The following is a 21,844-nucleotide window of genomic DNA, read 5'->3' on the forward strand; positions in this document are numbered from 1 at the left end:
TTAGAGGCCAACACCCAAATATTAACATCTGGAAAATTTCCATCTGGATTTTTTTGGGTTCCTTAGCTGTCAAAATGTCAAGATCTGGTGAAAAACGCATATGTCCAAATTGGACTGATTACAATACTTTCCCTTCTAGAGTATAGCACTATCTAGATGGGAAAGTAAAAATGATAGGCTTTCCAAAGTCTGATATATAATCATTAGTTTTGATACTTAACATAATAAAACAAATTAATAATAACAACAATAATAATAAACAAAATATATTTTAGTACTTAATTAGTAAGGTGCAGAAAAATTATACTAAGTAATTATATAAAAAATAATTTACTTTAATTAAAATAAAATGCCATTAATTTTGTAAAATTATATTAATCACACAGTTTGGTTTAATGACTTAAAAAAGTGGCAGTAAAATTAAATTTAATACTTTTGGTGACCAGCTACCATTTTCAGCAAGTAATTTTAAAAAGAAATATTTATATTTTTTAATGTACATTCATAAACAATAATTTTTTTTTATCTTCAAACAATGAAAAAAGTATCCTGGGTTCAATGATTTTTTTCTACTTGCCATTTGTGATATTACAATTGACATCATTCTTATTCTATGAAATGACTGTAAATGTTCCTCTAGAACTATTATACAAAATAATAAACACTACTTAACACAAAACACAACAAAAAGGTAAATACTGAAGTTAAATGAAAATTCAGCTTTTCAAATTAATGAATTTTAGTTTTAAAAACAATATATATAGACATTTATAAACAATTAAGTTCTTTGGGTGAAAAAGTAAAATTGTTTATACTCCTGCCAAATGAAGCTCAATGAACATTCTCAACAAATGATTAATATGATTGTAAAAAAAGTACATCCTCTATACACTTCTTTAGAGATACCAGAAGCATAAAGATATTCTATTTATACAAGCTATGAATAGAATAAAAATAGACAATAGTGTCATTTTATAAAAATATAAAACACACCTGCACACATGTATATAGTTTTTTTACTCATCCATATTTAAAAAAAATACATTATCAGTTTATCAGTCCTATGATATTAATAATAATACATAACAATCAATACATAAATATAATTTTAGTAATTATACGTTAATAAAAACACAATAACATGAAGTAACTCAAAAAATCAATAAATTACGTCAAACAATTGACATTTCATATATAACAAATAACTTGCTTATACATTATTTCAAAAGGACATATTTCCAAACAATTTACAAGTCACTGCTACCCATTACTGACATTTTCATACAAAAAGGAAGGTATGACTTAATGTAAATAAACATATTAACTATCACGCTTGTATATTTTATCTAATAACTTAAAGAATAAATCATGAGATAAACCAGCTGATATTTGTTGTATATGTGTTTGAATCAAATTATAACTTTCTTCTTCATAAGTAACAAAAGTTGCAGGTAGTCCTAGCTGTTCATACAATTTTTTCACTGAATTTATTTTTTCTGGGTCAGATGATCCGTAACACTCCTGAAAATCCAAGAAAATTAATATTTTTCAACACATAATATTGATATTATATGTATTAATATTAACATAATATTAATATTATAAATATTTAAAAACACATTAAAAAATTTAATAGTTTTTTAAACAAATTAATTAATACTATAAAAAAAAAATAACTAAATTCAAAGTCTATTACTAATACCATACAATAAAATTAATATGTATATGGGAATTAATACATAGACATATAAACTAATATATATATATATCTCAGCAGAAAGGAGTAAAATTCAAAATTAGATTATTTATACAGATGAATATCCAATAGACTTTCTTCCATTTTCATTTTTAAAAAAATAGAAATACTCTAGTTCCATAAGAATTTGAAAACAGTGAATGCAAAAAAAACCAGAATGTCTGGATTTTTCCCTTTCTTTAAAAAAAAAAATTGTTAGTACAGGTAAGTTTTTATTTTTTGCTGAATATTTAAAAAATAATTATTCTAGACTAGTATTTCATAAAAATTATTTAAGTTTTTTTATGACGAATACAAGACTTATTTTTTATTTGTGTTCTGTCATTTGACTGGTTTGATGTAGCTTTCCAAGATTCCCTATCGAATGCCAGTCATTTCATTTCGACATACCCTCTACATCCTACATCCCTAACTATTTGTTTTACATATTCCAAACATTACCTGCCTGCACAATTTTTCCCATCAACCTGTCCCTCTGTCAAATACTCCAGGATGCACCTATTCCAATACCTGGAAAAGTCCATCCTAGACTATTCCAGGATGCCTTAATATGTGGCCTTTAAGTCAGTCTCTTCTTTTAACTATATTTTTCCAAATGCTTCTTTCTCAGATTTTCTAAACAAAAATTCAATATGAAGTATTTTTTTACTTAAATAACATTAATATTACCTCTAATATTTTCCTTTGTTCATTAGTAGCCCGTTGTAAGGCAACAACAATTAACCATGAACACTTTCCATCCTGTATATCAGTTCCTATTTTTCCAGTCACTTCTGGATCACCAAAGCAATCAATGAAATCATCCTTAAAATTAAAAAAATACAAATTTAAAATTAAAAAAGTCATTTTTATATAATCAGAGAATAACTTTTTTGTAACAAATTATGTACTGTTATGCATAATTAATAATTTTGCAATAATTACTATGGCTAATAAAGAAAAGGAATCCTATTTCACTGTTTGCATCAATAACAGAGAATAAGTCACAGAAGACAAAAAAAAAGAAGTAAAAACAGGAGAATGAACAAGGTGAGAGAACACTACAGAAAATTAAAAAGTGAATATAAAAAAAAGGAAAAATGTTGCATACAAATGCTCAGACAAAGAGATTTACAAGAAAGGGACAATATGAACTTACAAAAAATTGAACATAGAACTAGGTTAAGTGGAGGAAATGAGGGTATGAGTACTAAAGAAATTGAACTAGAAATGAGAAAAATTTTCATTTTTTTTAACTTTTCTTTGTTTTATTCAACTTACCTTACACTATTTTGTTCAGAATTAGATTACCTACATCTTTTGTTTAAAAGTTTTAACTGTTTTTATTCATTTAACAAAATAATTTTTTTCATTGTAACAAAAACATTTTTTCATTAAATTTAACAAAAATTTTTTTCATTGTACATTAACATAAAAAAACAGGGTTTTTTATCCCCAATTTATTGGTTTTTCTGAAGTGAAAACCAATAAAACTAATGTTTTTGAGACTCTGCAGTAGCCTCAAAAACCACTAGAGATACAGTTTTGGAACCTAATTTATTCGATTTTCAGGTCAAAAACCATAAGAAATCACTAATTCTGCTTCTTAACTAACATACTGAAAATTTCAGTATAATCTTATTTCATCGTAGTAGCTGAAATCCGAGCAAAATCTTTCACTAGCCATAACTCATAAATGAAGCATTATAGGGAATATGTTATTATCAACTTTTTCCATTATTTTCACAAGTAGATTAGGTTATGAAAGTCCTGGGAGAACTTTGGATACATTATGTACATGTAAGGGCCAAACTGAAACTCCAAAAAAAAAAACTGCAAGAAAAACTAGATTAAACAATGATAAAAAAATGTTGAATATGAACTAGAAACATGTCTGTCACATATAGTAGAGAGAACAACTATGACATACACTCACTCATGGCATGTGTGTGTGTGTATATATATATTTAATAGATCAACCCTAAGTACAAAACAATTGAAATACAATGACTTACCTTATTTCAATACACAAACAGAAGTGCTTTCGCAAACTTGATTTGCATCATCAGCTGCATACATTTATATACATATTACAAAAAATATCATAAACTTGCAATCAATGATAACATACCACTTATTCACTTATAATTTTATGTTATTAATATTTTTAAACTAATTAAATTTTATTAAAAATCTTTAAATTAAATTTAGCTTATCATACTTTAACATCTTTTATAATTTTTTTTTAAACCTATTAAATAAACCACCTAGTACAGAATACTGAGATAAGCCATATTTTACCTTAATTTTTCAAACATTTTCAAAAGTACTTTCGCAGAATCCCACAACCTCAGTCATGATTGAAATAATTTTGTTATTGCATAATAAAAATGTAAAAATACTATACAATGAAAACTGCATATTAATTTCAATGAGTGGTGCTATCTATTACAGTTTTTATAAGACCGTCTCCCTCAAATAGTGTCTGATGGTTTATCAAATTAAAATTTTTTTGTATTTATATATGTAATATTTTGCTAATGTTTTTAATTTTATGTCATCTTTATTAATTTCTAATATCTCTAAATTTGTGTTAATATCAGAAATAAAATAATGTTTACTATTTGTTAGATGATCTGCCATATTAGATAGACCTACTTTATTATTTTCGTAATTTTTATAATGTTCAAGAAATCTAGTTTTAAAGAACCTATTTGTTTTCCCTATATAAATAATACCATCCTAATTACTACATTTAATTTTATAAATTTCACACAGATTGTTAATCTTATTATTATTATTCGTTTTGTTATTAAATAATTTATTATGTGGTTAATTACAGTAAAATAATATACACATATATAAAATGAAGTGTATCTATATACACTTCATTACTACAATAGCAAACTGTAAAATACATTTGCTTTTAAACTGCATTATTTTTTTATTATTTGTTTTTTTTTTAGAAGATAAAAGGTGAAAGATAAGTGAAAGGTTTATCATAAATATAAGTGACATAAAATTGCTTGCAGTATTGGATTACAGATTAAAAACAATTTTTTTTAAACACTTTTACATTATTTTTCCAAGGTTTGGTTTTTTAACATCAAGCAATAAACAAAAAAAAAAAAAAAAATAATATTGCTGTTAGCACATAACACTGCTGTTATATTATAATTATATTACAATATATATGACACTGCTGTCATGATATTAATTTTTATACAGCTACAAAGTTGTCAAGAGGATTGCATAGGAACAAAAAATATTGCATTCTTTATCTAAGTGTCTAATAAAATGTACGATCATTATTATAATGTGACCTGAAATAACACATCCTAAAAGAGCATTTAATTAATTTAAGAATTAGATACATTTAATAAAATAAATTCAAGTTTTATGAAATCAATCAGTAGATTTCCAGCAATGATTTAAATTTGGAAATGAACTCATGTTACCCTTTCATAAATAACAGCCAATTAACTGGCACTACGAATGATTCAGTTGAAAAGAGTTAAGGGTGTATACACACACACACACACACACACACACACACACACACACACACACACACACACACACACACACACACACACACACACACACAACACACACACACACACACACACACGTATCATGAAATTAAGTAACATAATAACTATAAGAACCAACTACACTGACAAGTGACTCTAATTTGAAATTTATGATGAAATAATATTTTTAATAAAAACAATCAATTCTATTGGCACAGAGAATATAAAAAGAAATAATATACCTAGCAGGACGTATGATATGGAAATTCCAATCAAGAAAACAATGGATAACTATATGAAAGGAATGGGTGTGTATGTGTAATATATATATTTATACATATATAGAAGAGAGGGAAAGAGAAAGTTCAATCTGAGATAGAAAGCAGATAGAAGAGACTGAAGCAGGTTAGAAAACGATAGAAAGGCTAGTGTTTCAAGTAGGGCATCTGTCCAACTGTATATAATGATAATTACATGATTAACCAAATATAAAAAAGGAAAAATTGTAATATTTTACCTGAACTTGAAAGAAATGACCCATTTCCAAAAGAATAGTTTTTGCTTGGCGATGCCTTTCTTCATCATCAATTCCTGCCTGCAACAAAAGACCGATATTTAAAAAAGATTTTTTTATTCTAGTGGTCAAACAACCAGGAACACTATTGCCTGAAAACTATAAACAATAAAGTTTGCATCACAGGTAAACTGGAAAAATACATTTATAAAAAAATTTTTATAAATGTATTTTACACAATAAAGGGAGCAAATCAAAATATAGTGTAAAGCACATGCAAACAAAAGTTAGAAAAATTATCCCAGAAGCGGAGTTAAAATTAATAAAAGACAATAGTAAAATTTTATTATTTCAGAAAAATAGAGTATCAAAAATAACAAAACAAACAAAAATAGATTCAAAAATATATTAAAATGTAATAAATTGGAAGTCAAGAAAATGATCAAAAACATTTTAAAAAACTTACTTAAAATCTGAAACCAAATCCCAATTGAATTGTTAAAAGCCATGATCAGTTGATATTGAGGTAAAGTAAATAAAATATTAATAATTTTTTTTTTTATTAAATGGTGTTTTTATTAATATTGCAAATAATTAATATTTTTGTATTGAATGAAAATTTAGATATCTCCATGGCGAAATACTAGTCTTGTCTTTCATCTAAGTATCTTGGGTTCAAATCCTGATCAATCATGGCATTTTTCACTTGCTACAAAATTCAATTTTTGTATTCCCATGTAAAACCTTCAAAACTTCTGTGGTGAATTATAAATTAATTCATCAAGCAAAAAAAAAAAATTCATTATTTTTTACAACTTTGGTCAAGATACATGGATTTCCGTTCTTTGATGCTTCTCATTATGTTAAAAAATTTAATAAAAAAATTACACCAAATTAACATTAACAAAACTTTTCTAAGAAAGTGTACAGATGTTACCATTTTTGGATTTAAAATCAATACAATAAAATAATAAAATTAGTTCTTACAATTACAGAAAAGTGCATATACTGATAGACATATGTAACAAATAATACTTTGTTTTCTGTAAAAAATACGGCAACTGATTTTAATGCAAAGGTTTACAGAGCAACAAGTGTATCAGTTGGTCTGAAAGATTACAACATACAAATTAATTTTATTACAGATAGAACTGAATTCACTTTTTATTATTAAAGAAGACAATACATAGAAAAGAATCGATAATGATTTCTTCCAAATATAAAGCAACCCAAAGGAAAAGAATTAGAGAAAACATGAACAAAAACTGCATATTGACAAGCTATCAGAGCAAGGTAAATTCACAACTTTCAATTTATTGTATCTAGGGAATTAATTGTCCTTAGAAATTTTGGAGATTAATCTTAAACCATCAAAAGAGTGGTAATTTATTTTTGATTTGTAAAGACAATAATTGCTGTTATGATAATATGTAGGGAAAAGTGAAAGAAAGACTGAAATTAAAATAAATGAGGATTTAGCACATTATAAATATACAAGGTCACAGAAATCAATTGGTTCTGTTTCAATAATGCCTAAAACCTGATCGCAAAATTATTTGTCAAAAATAAGCCTTAAAATGTAAATAACAACTAGAATTAGATACATGGAGACCTTGTTTTATCAATAATGAAAGAAAAATTTCACTTTTAATAGGGATAGGGGACTGCTGTCTAATTGCTTTTAAAGGTGTTTAATTCATTAATAATACTTTTATGGAAGGCTTCTATAATACATTAAAAACCAGATAAACCCCCCCCCCCCACCTTAAATTTTATTCAAGTAGAGGAATATCTATTTAATTAATTTAAAGTTCATGCTCTTTCTATCTTTCTTGAGATAATTTTTTTTATTTTATCAAACTTTACGTAAGTGCATGGAAAAGGTTGGGGGTGACAATTTCAATAGGTTTCAGTTGTTTATTTAGTTTTTAAAGTTATGCTTTCAATTACGATTACCTAAAATGATATTTCTTCAACTTAAATATTTATCAACAAATATTTATATTTTTACTCTTAATTTCCTAATCAATGTTGGAAATAGTTATTTCTTATTTTTATATTCTCTATTTTATTTATTATTATTATTTGAAATTGGACCCTGTAGGATCACACAAAGCTATTATGAATTAATTTTCTGCATTTCCATGCAGCTCTAATCTTTTCTCCATGGGTTCTCTTAGTTTCTTCTGTCCAGTTGGTTCCTGGTGTCTTTGGGACTTCGTTCTCTGACTGTACATCCCATTAACTAATTTTTTGTCTGAAAAATTTTCTGTCAAAAAATTCTGACAAATTAATCTCAACTATTTCTAGGTCTTTTTTAACTTGTTGGAACCAGAGTACAGTTTTCAGTCATTCAAAGTAGGCCAGAATTTTATGGGCAAGTCTTGTTGTTGGGAGTCTGTGGATGTGTCCATAAAACTGTAATTTTCTTCTTCGGATATCTGCTGATTTTATATATATATATATCTTTTTTATTCTACTAACATTAACCACCTAGTATAGACTATTGAGATAACATATTTCTTACCTTAATTTTATCATGATAATACCTTTATGGGAACCCATATCCTCACTATGATTGAATTCATTCTTATAAAAATTTCAAAAGACAGCAACAATCTTATAATAAATTAATATGCAATTTTCATTATTTAGTATTTTTATTTTTAGTTTTTAATATGCAGTAACTAAATTATTTCAACTGTTACCGAGGATGCAGGATCCTGCAAAAGTACTTTCATGGTAAAATTAAGGTGTTATCTCAATATTCTGTACTAAGTGGTTTTGTTGTTATAAAATTAAAAATATAATTTAACAAGACAGAGGTTTAATATAAATCTTAAAAAGATTACCTTCAGTAAAATAATTAAAAATAAATGTATATATATATATATATATATATATATACAGTAGATATATGTATAATTATTTTTCTAAAATCGAGCCTTTTGAGAGAATCATATTCCTCTGCACTATATAAATTATATTAATTTTATCAATTTAATACAAAATAATAAAATAAAATAAAATACGATGACACCTACCTTATTCCATAATTCAAGCAAGAGTGCTTTTGCGAGTCCCTTGCATAATCAGTTGCTCTATACAATTTTTCAAATCATTCGTACCAAATTACACATTAAAATTGAATTAAAAATCCTATACTATACATAAGATTTAAAATTGTTAAAAGATCCTTTACCAAATTAAAATCACAACAGAAATTAAAACAAAAGATTTTTAAATTCAAAAAGTTTTTAAAATTTAAATTATAATTAAAAATTGCATATATATATATATATATATATATATATATATATATATACATGAGGATTGATCCAGAAATAAAGTTACCAAAGAGCTCCAGCCGCAAGCTGAGAAGGTGCGAGGCGAAATCCAGCAACTGTCTACAAAAATGTGTAGAAAAAGATGGTGATTATGTAGAAAAATAGAACAAAGTTTCTTCTTTCCAACAATGTAAATTTCTATGAGTATAAACAATGTTGTCTATTTGTAAAATTGATGGAAACCTTATTTCTGGATCTACCTCGTATGTATAAAAATATCAGGTCATTTTATAAAATTAAATTAAAAAGTCAAAATTAAAATCAATAATAAAAACAAAATAGAAATCCATGTGGACTAGCTAACCAAAGTTGTCATATAACTTTGGCTTATTGATTTTAATTTTGATTTTTTAATTTAATTTTATAAAATGACTTCATATTTTTTTATATATATGCAATTTTTAATTTTAATTTAAATTCTACAAAAATGTTTGAATTTAAACATTTTTAGTTTTAATTTCTGTTGTAATTTTAATTTGGTAAAGTGTCTTTTAACAATTTTAAATCTTATGTATAGTACAGGATTTTGAATTTAAATTTAAATGTGTAATTTGGTACACATGATTTGAAAAATTATATAGAGCAACTGAGCACGCTAGGGACTCGTGAAAGCGCTCTTCCTTGAATTGTGGGATAGGGTAGGTGTCATCCTATTTTATTTTATTATTCTGTACTTGGGTTGACCTGATTAATAGTATTATATATATATATATATATATAGTCCATATCTTTTTTTTTTTTAAGTATTTGAATGCAAATGGTAAAACTTGGTAAAATGGAGCACTAATACCTGATGTGCATGGAGATTTTTTTTAATCTCATAGAGTAATCAGTTGTTATCTAGTAACCACTGTGTGTGTTAGTATAACAAGTACTTCTATGTCATTTTGTTCTAAATAATAGAATATACTGTTAAGCATGCTTTTGAAAATGAAGTTATACTGGTAACCCAAATTAAAGTTTGTTATTTTCCACTATACTAAGATAAATGCAGCCATTATTAAAATGACAACTTTAGTTAAGAGTTATCAGAGTACTGGTAGGCTGCAAAAAATCTGAAAATCAAATGTTATTAACAACACATACAATTCAATAAGGAAAAATTGTTGTCACCATCTGAGGAATTCCAAAATGAAATGGAATTAGTGGTAGCTCCATAAATGTGATTTTAATGAATAATTTGGAGAGGCACAGAGTGGGCACAGAATTTTTGCCAAAGCTACTTTTGCTTGATAGAAAGAGATTTATTTTTAATTGAACAAGACATGCTGGAATGGTTCAACTAGATCTAAACTTCTTTAAGACTGTGATAATAGATGATAAATATTAGATGTAAGAGTACAATCCAGACACCAAACCTCAGTTATCACAATGTTAGTCACTAACAACTCCAAGGCCAAAGAAAGCAAGTGAATTGTTGCTAACTAAATTTTACGATTGGTGCAGAATTGTGCCTCATGAATATGCATTAGAAGTATTATCTGGAAATTTTTTGTTGTCTTTATAATGCAGTTCAGTACAAGAGACCAGACCCACAGGAAATAGGCAAGTGGCAATTTTATCACAATTATGCAATTGCCCATTTCTCACATCTAATTCAGAATTCCTCACTTTGTGAGGTCCTTTCTAACTAGACATGACTTGTAATGTTTGAATGACTGTATAACAATTGGAATTGGACACCTAGTTTAAAATTTTTTTTACAGTTTTTTACTTCAATAATTATTTAAAATAGTCCATTTTTGTTTGGAAATGCCATAAGATATATCATTGAACAAAAACTCTGATGTGGACACTTCCTTGTATGCTTCCTTGGACTTCCTTGTATGCCTATTAAATTACATATATACATTTTTTTTAAAATAGAAAGTACTCAAATTTTATTTCATTAATAACTTTTGATATTTTTTCATTTTTTTATTGTTATTAAATAATTATTTGTTGTAAAAGTTGTTTTACAATCAGAGGCTAATCATCATTATAAATAAATCAATATATTTAAATTAAAAAAAAAGTTAAAATAAAAAAAGGATAAAGTTCAATTTGAACTGATGTGCCTCCCCTTGTAAAATCCAAATATTTCATTAATTAAAATTTTATTTGGCTATAACTCTGGAACAAATGAAAATAAGTAGCACTTATGACATATTGTTAAAAAGCTCTCAATAAGGGCTTATTACTGCAGTTAAGAAAACGTCCAAAATCCAATTTTTTTTGATTTTGGGTTTTTTTGGACACTTTTGATTCATTTGATTGTAATTAAAAGGGAAAGTGCACAACTAAGGGTTACAAAGTCCTAAATTCAAAGTTTCAACATCCTACGACATATGGACATCACGCCGAAACTAGTCAAAATGGATTCGGGTGTGATTAAAATGGATATTTCCATTGAAATCTGAAAACCAACACTTTTTGTGATCACACTGGTTCCTTTCCTTCGTAAAAGGAAGTAAAAACATACGCTTATACAGTGTTCCCACCAATATATAAAGACTCTCCTAAAAATTGGATGATATTAGAAAATTATATTAAAACAACTAATGGATTTCAGAAAATTAAAGTTTACAAATTTTTGCTATTTCATCACCTAACTGTCAATTTTATGTGATGATTTAATTTCAAAAGTAGTATTACCATTTTGCAAACAGAAAAAGGTATTATATGATAACAAACAAAGATATATAATACTTTTACATCACATGCTTAAAAAATGTAAAAAAATTAAACTAAGTTGCCAAATTTGTGAGTTAAATTTCTCCTTATGCATTCGTAGTGATTCTGAAGCACAAGTTAATTAAATTATGAGATCTCATGGTAATTGCAAAAAAAAAAACTGTTTATAATAAACACAAAATTTGAATCAAGGGATAATTTTTTAATCTTGCTAATGGAGCTCTCCACAGCCAAATAGTTATAATTTCACAATGTAAGTGCTACAGTACAGTGACCACCTGGCCAGATGCTACGTTTTGCCATTAGTATAGGCTTCTTAGTTTTGGCTGTTTCAAATTAATTATAATCAATTAATCTCTTCCTTTATTCATTAAGACTTTTGGCTAAAAAAAAAAACAATTACACAAATCTAATAAAATATTAATATTAATATGTTTAATAAATATTACAAATACAGAGTGAGCAGGAAGTTCTTTATTCTAGTTATGAAATTATTAGAATAGGTGCAGCTTATCTTTTATGGATCTAAAACATCCATGTGGGTTCTACCATGTTCAAAGCACAGCTGTATGCATATATAACATAACAGCGTGTCAGCAGGAGGGGGGGGGGGGTGATCATTTCAAATGCTGATTGAACAAACAGCGTCTTGGAGCTGCTCACTGCTACCTATCTGCATTTTTGGATCTCTTCTTTTACAAAACACCAGATGCATTGTCAGGTGAAATCAGGGCTTCTTCTGGACAAGGCAATTTGGCTTGTTCACAAGCTGTTAAGGAACTTGAGAGAATACATTCCTTTCTGGATCTCCATATTAGCTGGATGATCCGTGAGGAGTGGTCTATAGTGGCTGGTTTTCTTCGCACCCTTGAGGAGTGTAGGTCCGCAGAGGGAGTTTAATCGAGGTACTTGATCGTGGTAGGATCCTGGGTGGCTAGGGTTCCGACTCAGGCATTGGATTGGCTGGAGGTAGGTGCATTGGCATCGTGCCACAGTTATATTGGTATTGTTTGTGATTTGCTTTAAGGGCTTCCACTGTGGGGGGGGGGGCTGCACAACTGTGGTTGGACAAAAATATTTAACTTTTAAGTATTTCCGCAAATGGTCTTGCGTTGTCAATCTTGGAATGTCTAACTCTGCAGAATGTTTGCTTGTTGATTTCATCGGTGATAGTAGAAACGATGCCTCCACAACAATACAAGTCTCAGCTCAGAGTGCTCAGCCTCCCACAGCATGGTGCAACAAGATCACTCCCCATTGCAAAAGCCTTTTTCTCCCATGTCAGTAATATTTCACAGGATGTGATGATTTCCCAAAACACACAAAACAGTCATTCATTATGTTCTCCAGTGTTTTACCAGTGTGTGGACATTCATGGACCCACACACAAGCTAACAGATGCTCTTTAATAGTCAATGCACTTCTATCCATCATCGTTCCACACTTGACTACAACTAAGGTAATTCTACCACGAATGAACACACCAGACAATTCCCACCACAGCTTATCCAGCACCATTTTCCTGCAGCAATGAGCAATATCAAAGGTGAGAATTGACAGACGGAGAACCAAATAAAGCTGGTAAATGAACTTCCTGCTCACTCTGTAAGTATAATAAGAAAAAGTATAAATTTATTTGTAAACACAAACCATGTACATAGCCAGTGCTACAGGTAACTGAAACGAATAGTATGCAGTCTTATATTTAACAATAGCGTTATAACGATCCATAGTATACTTTTCCAACTTCGAAGTACTAAATGTTTCGGCAGTCATCATGTCAAGTGACTGACCGAGTTTTGTCTTCAAGTTAATCTGCAACAAAAGTAAAAAAAATAATAAATAAATACATGGAATTTCCAGGACCTCTGGGTGATTCTAGACTGAATAATTCTACATTGCTTTCTGCCTTTCATCAGGAGGTTTTGGATTAAAATCCTTTCTAGTGTAATATTTTGCCTCATATTACAAGAACTCTCTCATCGTCATAAAAAAAAGTATTAAAAAATGAATGGTTGTATTTGGCTTCCAGTTGGCAAAGCAAATAAAATATTTATAGTAGAAAGTCAAGATCTTTTATAAATATAATATAAATAGAAATAAATAAGGAGATATTATCAATGAAGATCATACAGTTAATGCTTACTCCAGCTAATGTAGTTCCTAATATGTTGTTCAGGCAGCATCATTTTTAATTTAAAAAAAAAATCAAACAATTTAGTCCAAGAAGCAACAAACCCTAACATTACACAGATATAACAGTTAACAAACATAAACAACAGTAAACAAATATAATACTCTTCAAGTAATAAAAGCCAATACAATTAGTATATACCAGGGTAAATCAAACATAAATGGGATCTTATTTTTTTTTAAATTTTATCTTGAAAAATAAAAATAATTTATTTTTCTATGTAGTTTCCTACTTTAGAAATATATTTTTTCCAGTGAGAAGGAAGGTTTTTTATCTCAGCATCATTAAGTGAAGCTGGTTGTGTCAGGAGCCAATTCCACATGAATCCCTCACACCCTCATCTTCAAATTGTTGCCCTCCTAGAGCTTTTTTAAGCAGCCCAAATAAATGAAAATTGCAGGGCAGTGAGTCCGGGATGTAGGGAGGATGATCAAGTTGAGACCAGTGCATTTCTTCTTGTTTTGAGACTGTTAGAGCAGCAGTATGTTTTATAGGGCCTGGTGTTGTATTGGAGGAGGATGGTCTCTCAAATCGGTTTGTTTGGTCTTTTGCGGCGATATGCAGTCCTCATTTCATGTGACAGCTCACAGTAGTAAGCAGCATTGATTGTGCATCGCTCATGCAAAAAATTGATGAGCAAAGTGCCTTGTCAATAGAAAAAAACAGTTGAAAGAATCTTGCCAGCTGACAGTAGAGTCTTGGCTTTCATTGGGGCTGCCTTCCCTTTCCTCCATCACTCTATACTGGCTTTTTTCAATGAGGGAATGTAGTGGTGGACCCACAGGTGACAATCCGACTCAAAAATGCATCAACTTCTTTCACAAACCTTGCTGTAAGCCTCTGACAGACCTCCAAACATCTCAACTTCTGATCTGTGGTCAAAAGGCGAGGAACCCATCTGGCACATACTTTATGGAACTGTAGGTCGTTTGTGATGATCACTTGACAGCTCCCATAACTTATTCCAACCTGTTCTGCAATTTCAGATAATACCACCCATTGATCGTCTTCAAGATCGAACTGCACGAATCTTTTCGTCTGTAATGCTGGTCCAAGGACAGTAATTGTGTTCCTGATTTTCCACGCGTTCTCATCCTTGCTTGAACTCTTTATGCTAGGCAAACACATGAATCCTTGAACCGTGCAGTCAACCTCTAGAAAGTTTCCATCATTTGAACTTCACGAGTAAGAAATGTAATAATTATGCATTGCAAAGGGGAGGGGTGCACCTGTTATTCCAACATCGGGAGCATTACAGATAAATTAGTTCGGAATGTGGAATGGCTGGCTCTCCCCACTAATAATGATCCCACCCAAGCATGCTAGAAGCATGGACCCAGTCATACCAACCATAGACATTCAGGAACAAAAATCCTGTTGATATTTGGTTTATCCTTGTATATTACATTAACAAATATAGTAGTAACAATTTGTCATAGGACTGTATGTAAACATATTAACAAATGTTAAATATCATGACAAATAAAATAAACTACCTGATGCATAGCTTTCTTTTTTCTTTTTCTATTTAGCCTCCAGAACCACCCCACAAGGTGGGGTGGTTACTTCAGAGGATGAATGAGAATGATATGTATGAATGTAAATGCAGTGTAGTCTTGTACAGTCTCAAGGTCGACCATTCCTGAGGTGTGTGGTTAATTGAAACCCAACCACCGAAGAACACCGGTTTCCATGATAATTTGAATTACTGCCTTTACTAGGATTTGAACCTTAAAACTCTCAATTTTGAAATCAGCTAATTTGCGATGATGAGTTCACCACTAGACCAAACTGGTTGGTTAGCTGACCCATATCTATTCAATCCTCATTAAATAATTATTGGAGTCCATATTATTCAGTACTATCAGCCCTTCATGTTTTAAATATTTCATAGTAATAATACCAATTTTTCAAATAATAGTAGGCAAAGTTAATCTTCAAATATAAAAAATGACTATCAAATTGTGAGTTTAATTTAACATTTCCAAACTAAACATACATAAATGTATACATGTGAGAGGAGGGAGAGAAAGAGAGGGTTATGAAATAAAAGAACATGATTTAATACAATGAGAAATCTTACCTCAGTAGACAATAACAACAAATAGTTGAAGCAAGACGAGCATCTAAGTATATTGACATTAGAATGAATAGCTTTATATTAATTAAATGTAAATAATAAGAACACGAAAAAGAAAAATACTTTTTTCGAAATCCAACATCACAATGAAAAATATTAAAAATTACATAACTGATAAAATTTAATAACTGAATCTGATAGCAAAGAAGTGTCAAATATATACTAGAAGAAAAGTTAATTTGTTGGGCCATATCGGTTCATTTGAGGTGGTTAAATCTACCATTAGCAAATGCAAAAAATTAGGAGGGCGACAAGCTGATAGATGAAGAAAATCTTACAATCTTAAATACTTAAGATGTAAAGTGCGATCGACACGGAGAGATTTAACAACCACAATAAAAGGAATGATGAAGTACATCAAACCAATAAAGTCACAAACAATAGAAAAATAATAATTTACAATCAATAAAAAAGGAAGCAGTAATGACAAATTCAGTAAATTTTAATAACTGATTAAATCTGATTATATGAACTGAATTAAGTTTTACTTCAATTTCTTATTTAAGACTAAATACACTAGACTATGATTTTAAAGCACTGACATTACACTACACTTGATTCAAATTTTTAGATCCTAATATAAAAATAAAAGTTCGTAAATACAACTTTAAATACCATATATATCCCATTACTATAGTTTTGGCTGGCCAAACACATTTAGTATATTATATTTTATTTTATTTTGTTTTATAATACTTGACATCATATTTTTATATGTAATTTTTAATTTTAATAATTTTACATTTTTATACTTCCTTTAATAAATTTTTTATGTTATTTTTTATTTTTATATTTTAATTTTATTACTTTAATTTTTAATTTTGAGTTTAATATGTAGTTTAACATTAAATATTTCACAAAAAATAAAAAATCTACAACTGAAGATGCAGGTCGCCACGAAAGCACTTTTTTAAAGATTGCATGAAAAAAATAAGGTTGGTGTCATTTTATTTTATTCAATTCTGTACTTGGGTAGATCATGTTGAATCTATTTTTTATATATACATACATGCGCGCATGCACACACACACACACACACACACACACACACACACACACACACACGTGCGCGCACACTTAAAATACTTTATATTTATATATAAATAAAATAAACTTACATCATGAAATAATTCAACACACTTCATATAATAAGGTTTATTACGAAAATGTCTTCTTAGCAACTGGAAAACACCGCTTTCAATCAATACAGCATCATTAATTGCATTCAAACCAACACCAGCATTTCTGAACCAACATGGACGACCTCTACGAGTTACTGACTGGTCAATCATATCATCCAACACCAAAAAGTATCCTTGTAACTGAAATCAAAAAAACAGTCTACATTTAAAAAAAAAAAAAACAGTATGTTTCCTACACTATGAGAAAAATAAAATTTTAACTACTCTTTTTTTTTTTTAAATGAAACCCTTAAGACTCTGAGACAGAAGAAGTGCATTTACTCCTGTATTCATTTACATCAACCTTGAACTGACAATACAATCAGAGTAAATATTTTTTCTTTTGCTTTTCCCTAAATTATCCTAGTTTTTATTTTTTATCTCTAGTAGCTCTAGTATTTCTGATAATAGAGAATGTTTTCTCTAAATGGTGTTGTTCTTTTTATCTATCATCATCAACAATTTTACTAAAACTCATGTTCTTTAAGCTGTAATTATATTAAAGTATTCAAGAGCTACGAGTATTATTCCTTTAGTTTTTTTACATTTCTTTTCATCAGAAAGGAAACTCTGGAAATCACTTGTTTTGAGGTAGCAGGCATTGTGTTGTTGCATTAATCCCACAATAGATGATAGGAATTTAGATAAATCAACCAAACTTCAGAAGATTTAGACAAACTGAACAAGAAAAATAAAACATAATCTGAAACATGTAGACAATACTAATGAGTAAAAGTTGAAGCAATAGAGCAAATGAGAAAATAAAGATGAAACTGATAGTTATTGGGAGCCAAAAAAAGAATGAACAAGAAAAGAATTATGAGAAAATACTTCTTTAGGTATTCAAGATGTTGAAAGAATAAAACAGCTAAAGAAAAATTTGAATTTTTAATGTCAAGAGAAAATTAAGAAAAGAAGATAAACTTAAAGACAATATACTATAGAATTATATGTGTGGGTTTAGAACAGGAAGAAATAATTGCAGTAATACAAATACACACAAGGCTGCAACAATTCAGTCATGTATCAACAGATATGAAAACACAATAATGAAGAAGGACGATGATGGGAAAAAAGAAGTTACATCAGGTTAGGAAAGACTAATGTACATAAGTTTGGCTGAATTGGGTGAAAGGAAAAGATAGGTTTCACTTCCTGATATTGTAACAGCAAACAGTGATGTATATAAAAAAATATTCAAAGTTTTTGCAATCAATACAGCGTTCTCATCTCTTTAAATATGGATAAATATTTAATGAATAAACTCTTATGCAGTTACTTTGAATATCTGTTAACTTTAGCTGGAATAATCCTGTTTTCAGTAATCTGTTTACAATAAATACAGGTGCGTCAAAAAAATATAAACACACTTTGAACCTTCATAGAAGATTTATTTTCTTACCTACAAGGTTACATTTCTAAGAAAAGTAAGGCTACAGTCCAATTTGAAAAATAAGTGTGCTTTAAGGTGAAACTGAATGTTCCAAATGGTTGTTAAAGTAAATATTCAAAATGGTGGTCTTCACCTTCGATACGTTTCTGAATATGAGTCATGACCATTCTTTGTGTGATATGCAGAAAGACCAATAACGGTGACCCCGTATGGCTACAAGTGAGATGAAACCTCAGGTGTAGTGTTGAAACTGTTTTAGCATTACCAAAAAAATCTTTAAGGCATGTATCACACGAAAATGGTGCAAGTGGTAGTAGTGTGCGATGCAATTTGAAGAAAGGCGCGTGTACATTCCAAAGTTGATGGAATAGCTTAGTGACGACGACCCAGATTGCAGGGTACAATTTTGTGACTGGGTTCAGGGGATGGCTATACATGAACCGGGATTTATGGGTAGCATTGTTTGGTCAAATGAAGCACAATTCAAACTTAATGGAACTATCAATACGCATAATTGTGTGTACTGGGTTGAAAATAATTCCCACATTACTGTTGAAAAGGCTGTGTGAATTTGCCTGATGTGGTTTGTTTCCTAGGGGACTCATTGGGTCTTTTCGTATTGTAGGTACTGTAACTGAAAAAAAGTAAATAACAACTCTTGTTGATTTCATTTTCTCTTCCATTTGTGCAATGTACAGTAATGACAGGTTCTATTACCAACAAGATGGCATCCTGCCACACTATCACAGCGATGTGCAAGCATACCTACAACAAAATGTACCAGGCCAGTGAATAGAATGCAGGAGACCAATCGAGTTTCCTGCATGCTCCAGACCTTATACCACTCAATTTTTTCTTATGGGACACAGTAAAAGATGAAGTGTACAGACATAAACCACATAACCTGGACACACTTTGGGTTGAGATTCAAGCAGTGTGTGCTGAAATCTCATTGGACATTTTGGTACGAGCTACAAAATCAGTCGTGACTTATACTCACAAATGTATCGATGCTGAAAGCCACCACTTCAAATATTTACCTTTATCCACTATTTGGAACATTCAGTTTGACCAGAAAGTACACTTATTTTACAAATTGGACTGTAACGTTACACTTCCCAGAAATTTAACCTTGTAGGTAGGGAAATAAATTTTCTGTGACAGTTCAAATGTATATACATTTTTTTGACACATTCTATATTATTAATACAATATTTTAAGACCATTAAAATAAAATTTTTATTATAAGCGATAAAGTAAAATTTTTATTTCCTTCAGAACTGCCAACAAGTGTACTACTGTAACCACTATAACAATTAAGTATAGTAATGTTACAAATTACTCTTCTTTATATGTTTCCTTCCCTCTTGTTTTACAGCACATTGGTAATTAATTTGACAATATATTGATGCAAGTATTTTTTTATGATTGTTTTTTTTGTTTCGTAGGACAGTGACATTAAATAATGAAATTTAAACACACCAGCATCTACAGTAGCATGAAAATTAATCCAAACACAGGTGTTATTTAATAAAAAGTAACTTAATTTAGAAGAAAAATCATATTTGTACCATTTGTCAATATCTAGTAATTATATGGCCTCCTTTATTCTTAATCATTTCACATAAATGATTTGGCATCAATTCAACAAGTGTCTATACATTTTTTGGTTTCGTCATTATAAAACCATACCAATATTTATTGCTTTAATGACAATTTTTATAGTACAATTCATCTTTAAGTCATTTTTTGATTATTGTGCAAAGATTTTCAACTGGGTTTAAGTTTGGAGAGATATATGGCACAAGAGCACATTAATGTTTCATTCTTTGAAAGGTTTTCCACTATTTTAGCACATAGTATGGCAGCAAATCTTGCTGGAACAATCCATTGCCTTGTGTGAATTTGTTTTGAAGTTGTGTCACAACCTTTTCCTTCAGAATCTTGATATATCCGTTACTTTTCAACATACCTTCTACTGGAAGTGATAAACAAGGGCTGTTCAGACACAAAATCAAGTAATCATAAAGATTTCTTCTTTATTTTGTAAAAGAGTCCTATGACCCTATAACTTCTTATTATTCTTTTAGCGCATTATTAATGAACATATTGTTCTTTATTTATTCAACAATTCATCAGAGTAAAAAAGTATTGGTTTTATTAGCAACTTAAAGGTTAATATATCTAAATATAAACAATGTATCAAATCTTTTATTAACAAAAAATTATATGATGCACGGATTCTAATTAACATGTTTTCATTTTGCATAAACTACAGTTACAGCCTAAACTGCAATAATCTATTTACTTTCATTACCACTGCAATTAGCAATTTTTTATGATTAATTAGCTAAGCAATTAAAATTTATATCTCAATTCCCCCCCCCCCCACCCATGAGGGGAAAGAACACCCATCTCGTAGCTGCCCTGAAACTGATCACATTCCACAGTCATTAATCTGGCCTCATGAGATGCCACCGATACAGATGCCTCAAGAGACATCCACATCGGTACGCCCTAATCAAGTTTGCCTTCAAAGAAGACATCAGAGACCACTTTGAAAACCACTTGGATTTACAGCTAGGTAGACTGCAATCAACATTTACTTATTTGCCCCTTAATAAGTGTGCACTCCAATTCAACAAAGCGCCATGCTAAATTAAAATGTACATCCCAACCCTGTGGGGCAAAGACACCCACCTTGTGACGTTACCGGTTGCCACACCACCCCCTCCATTCGAACCCTGAGAGGCTTTACCGGAGATCGTCTTTAGACCTTCTAACTGACAATATCTCACAGTCATCAACCAGGCCTCGGCTGGGATGCCACCGATGTAAATACCTTAGCAGACATATGCATCAGTAAAATACTTATCAAATTTTGCCTTCACGTAGGCCTCAAACAGACATCTTCACATCCAACCTAACATGATTCCCCATCTACTAACTACGTCAACTAACTGACCAAAACCCTGAACCCCATGCCTTGTCCAGATTTGACAGCATCATTTGTGACTGTGAATGCCACAGAAAACAAACGAGTTTAAAGCTAAATCAGTGCTACACTCATACCAATCAAAATTATGTCTTACACAACATAGAAATTCAGACCTACACCCAAATAAGTAGACCAA

General features: G+C 29.7%; 1 protein-coding gene across 1 annotated transcript in view; it reads right to left on the minus strand.

The window, feature by feature from the left end:
- Window positions 1–314: 314 nt before the first annotated feature.
- LOC142321463 (farnesyl pyrophosphate synthase-like) overlaps window positions 315–21,844 on the minus strand; it is a 64,185-nt gene continuing 42,655 nt past the window's right edge. The window contains exons 4-8 of the mRNA XM_075359565.1: window positions 17,255–17,458; window positions 13,453–13,617; window positions 5,786–5,863; window positions 2,426–2,560; window positions 315–1,521 (exon numbers count right to left, since the gene is read on the minus strand). Coding sequence (XP_075215680.1) covers window positions 1,321–1,521; window positions 2,426–2,560; window positions 5,786–5,863; window positions 13,453–13,617; window positions 17,255–17,458 — 783 coding nt within the window. The 3' untranslated portion in view covers window positions 315–1,320. The remainder of the gene's footprint in view (window positions 1,522–2,425; window positions 2,561–5,785; window positions 5,864–13,452; window positions 13,618–17,254; window positions 17,459–21,844) is intronic.

The sequence above is a fragment of the Lycorma delicatula genome, chromosome 3, assembly GCF_047948215.1.
Source record: "Lycorma delicatula isolate Av1 chromosome 3, ASM4794821v1, whole genome shotgun sequence".
In the NCBI taxonomy this organism is placed as follows: domain Eukaryota; kingdom Metazoa; phylum Arthropoda; class Insecta; order Hemiptera; family Fulgoridae; genus Lycorma; species Lycorma delicatula.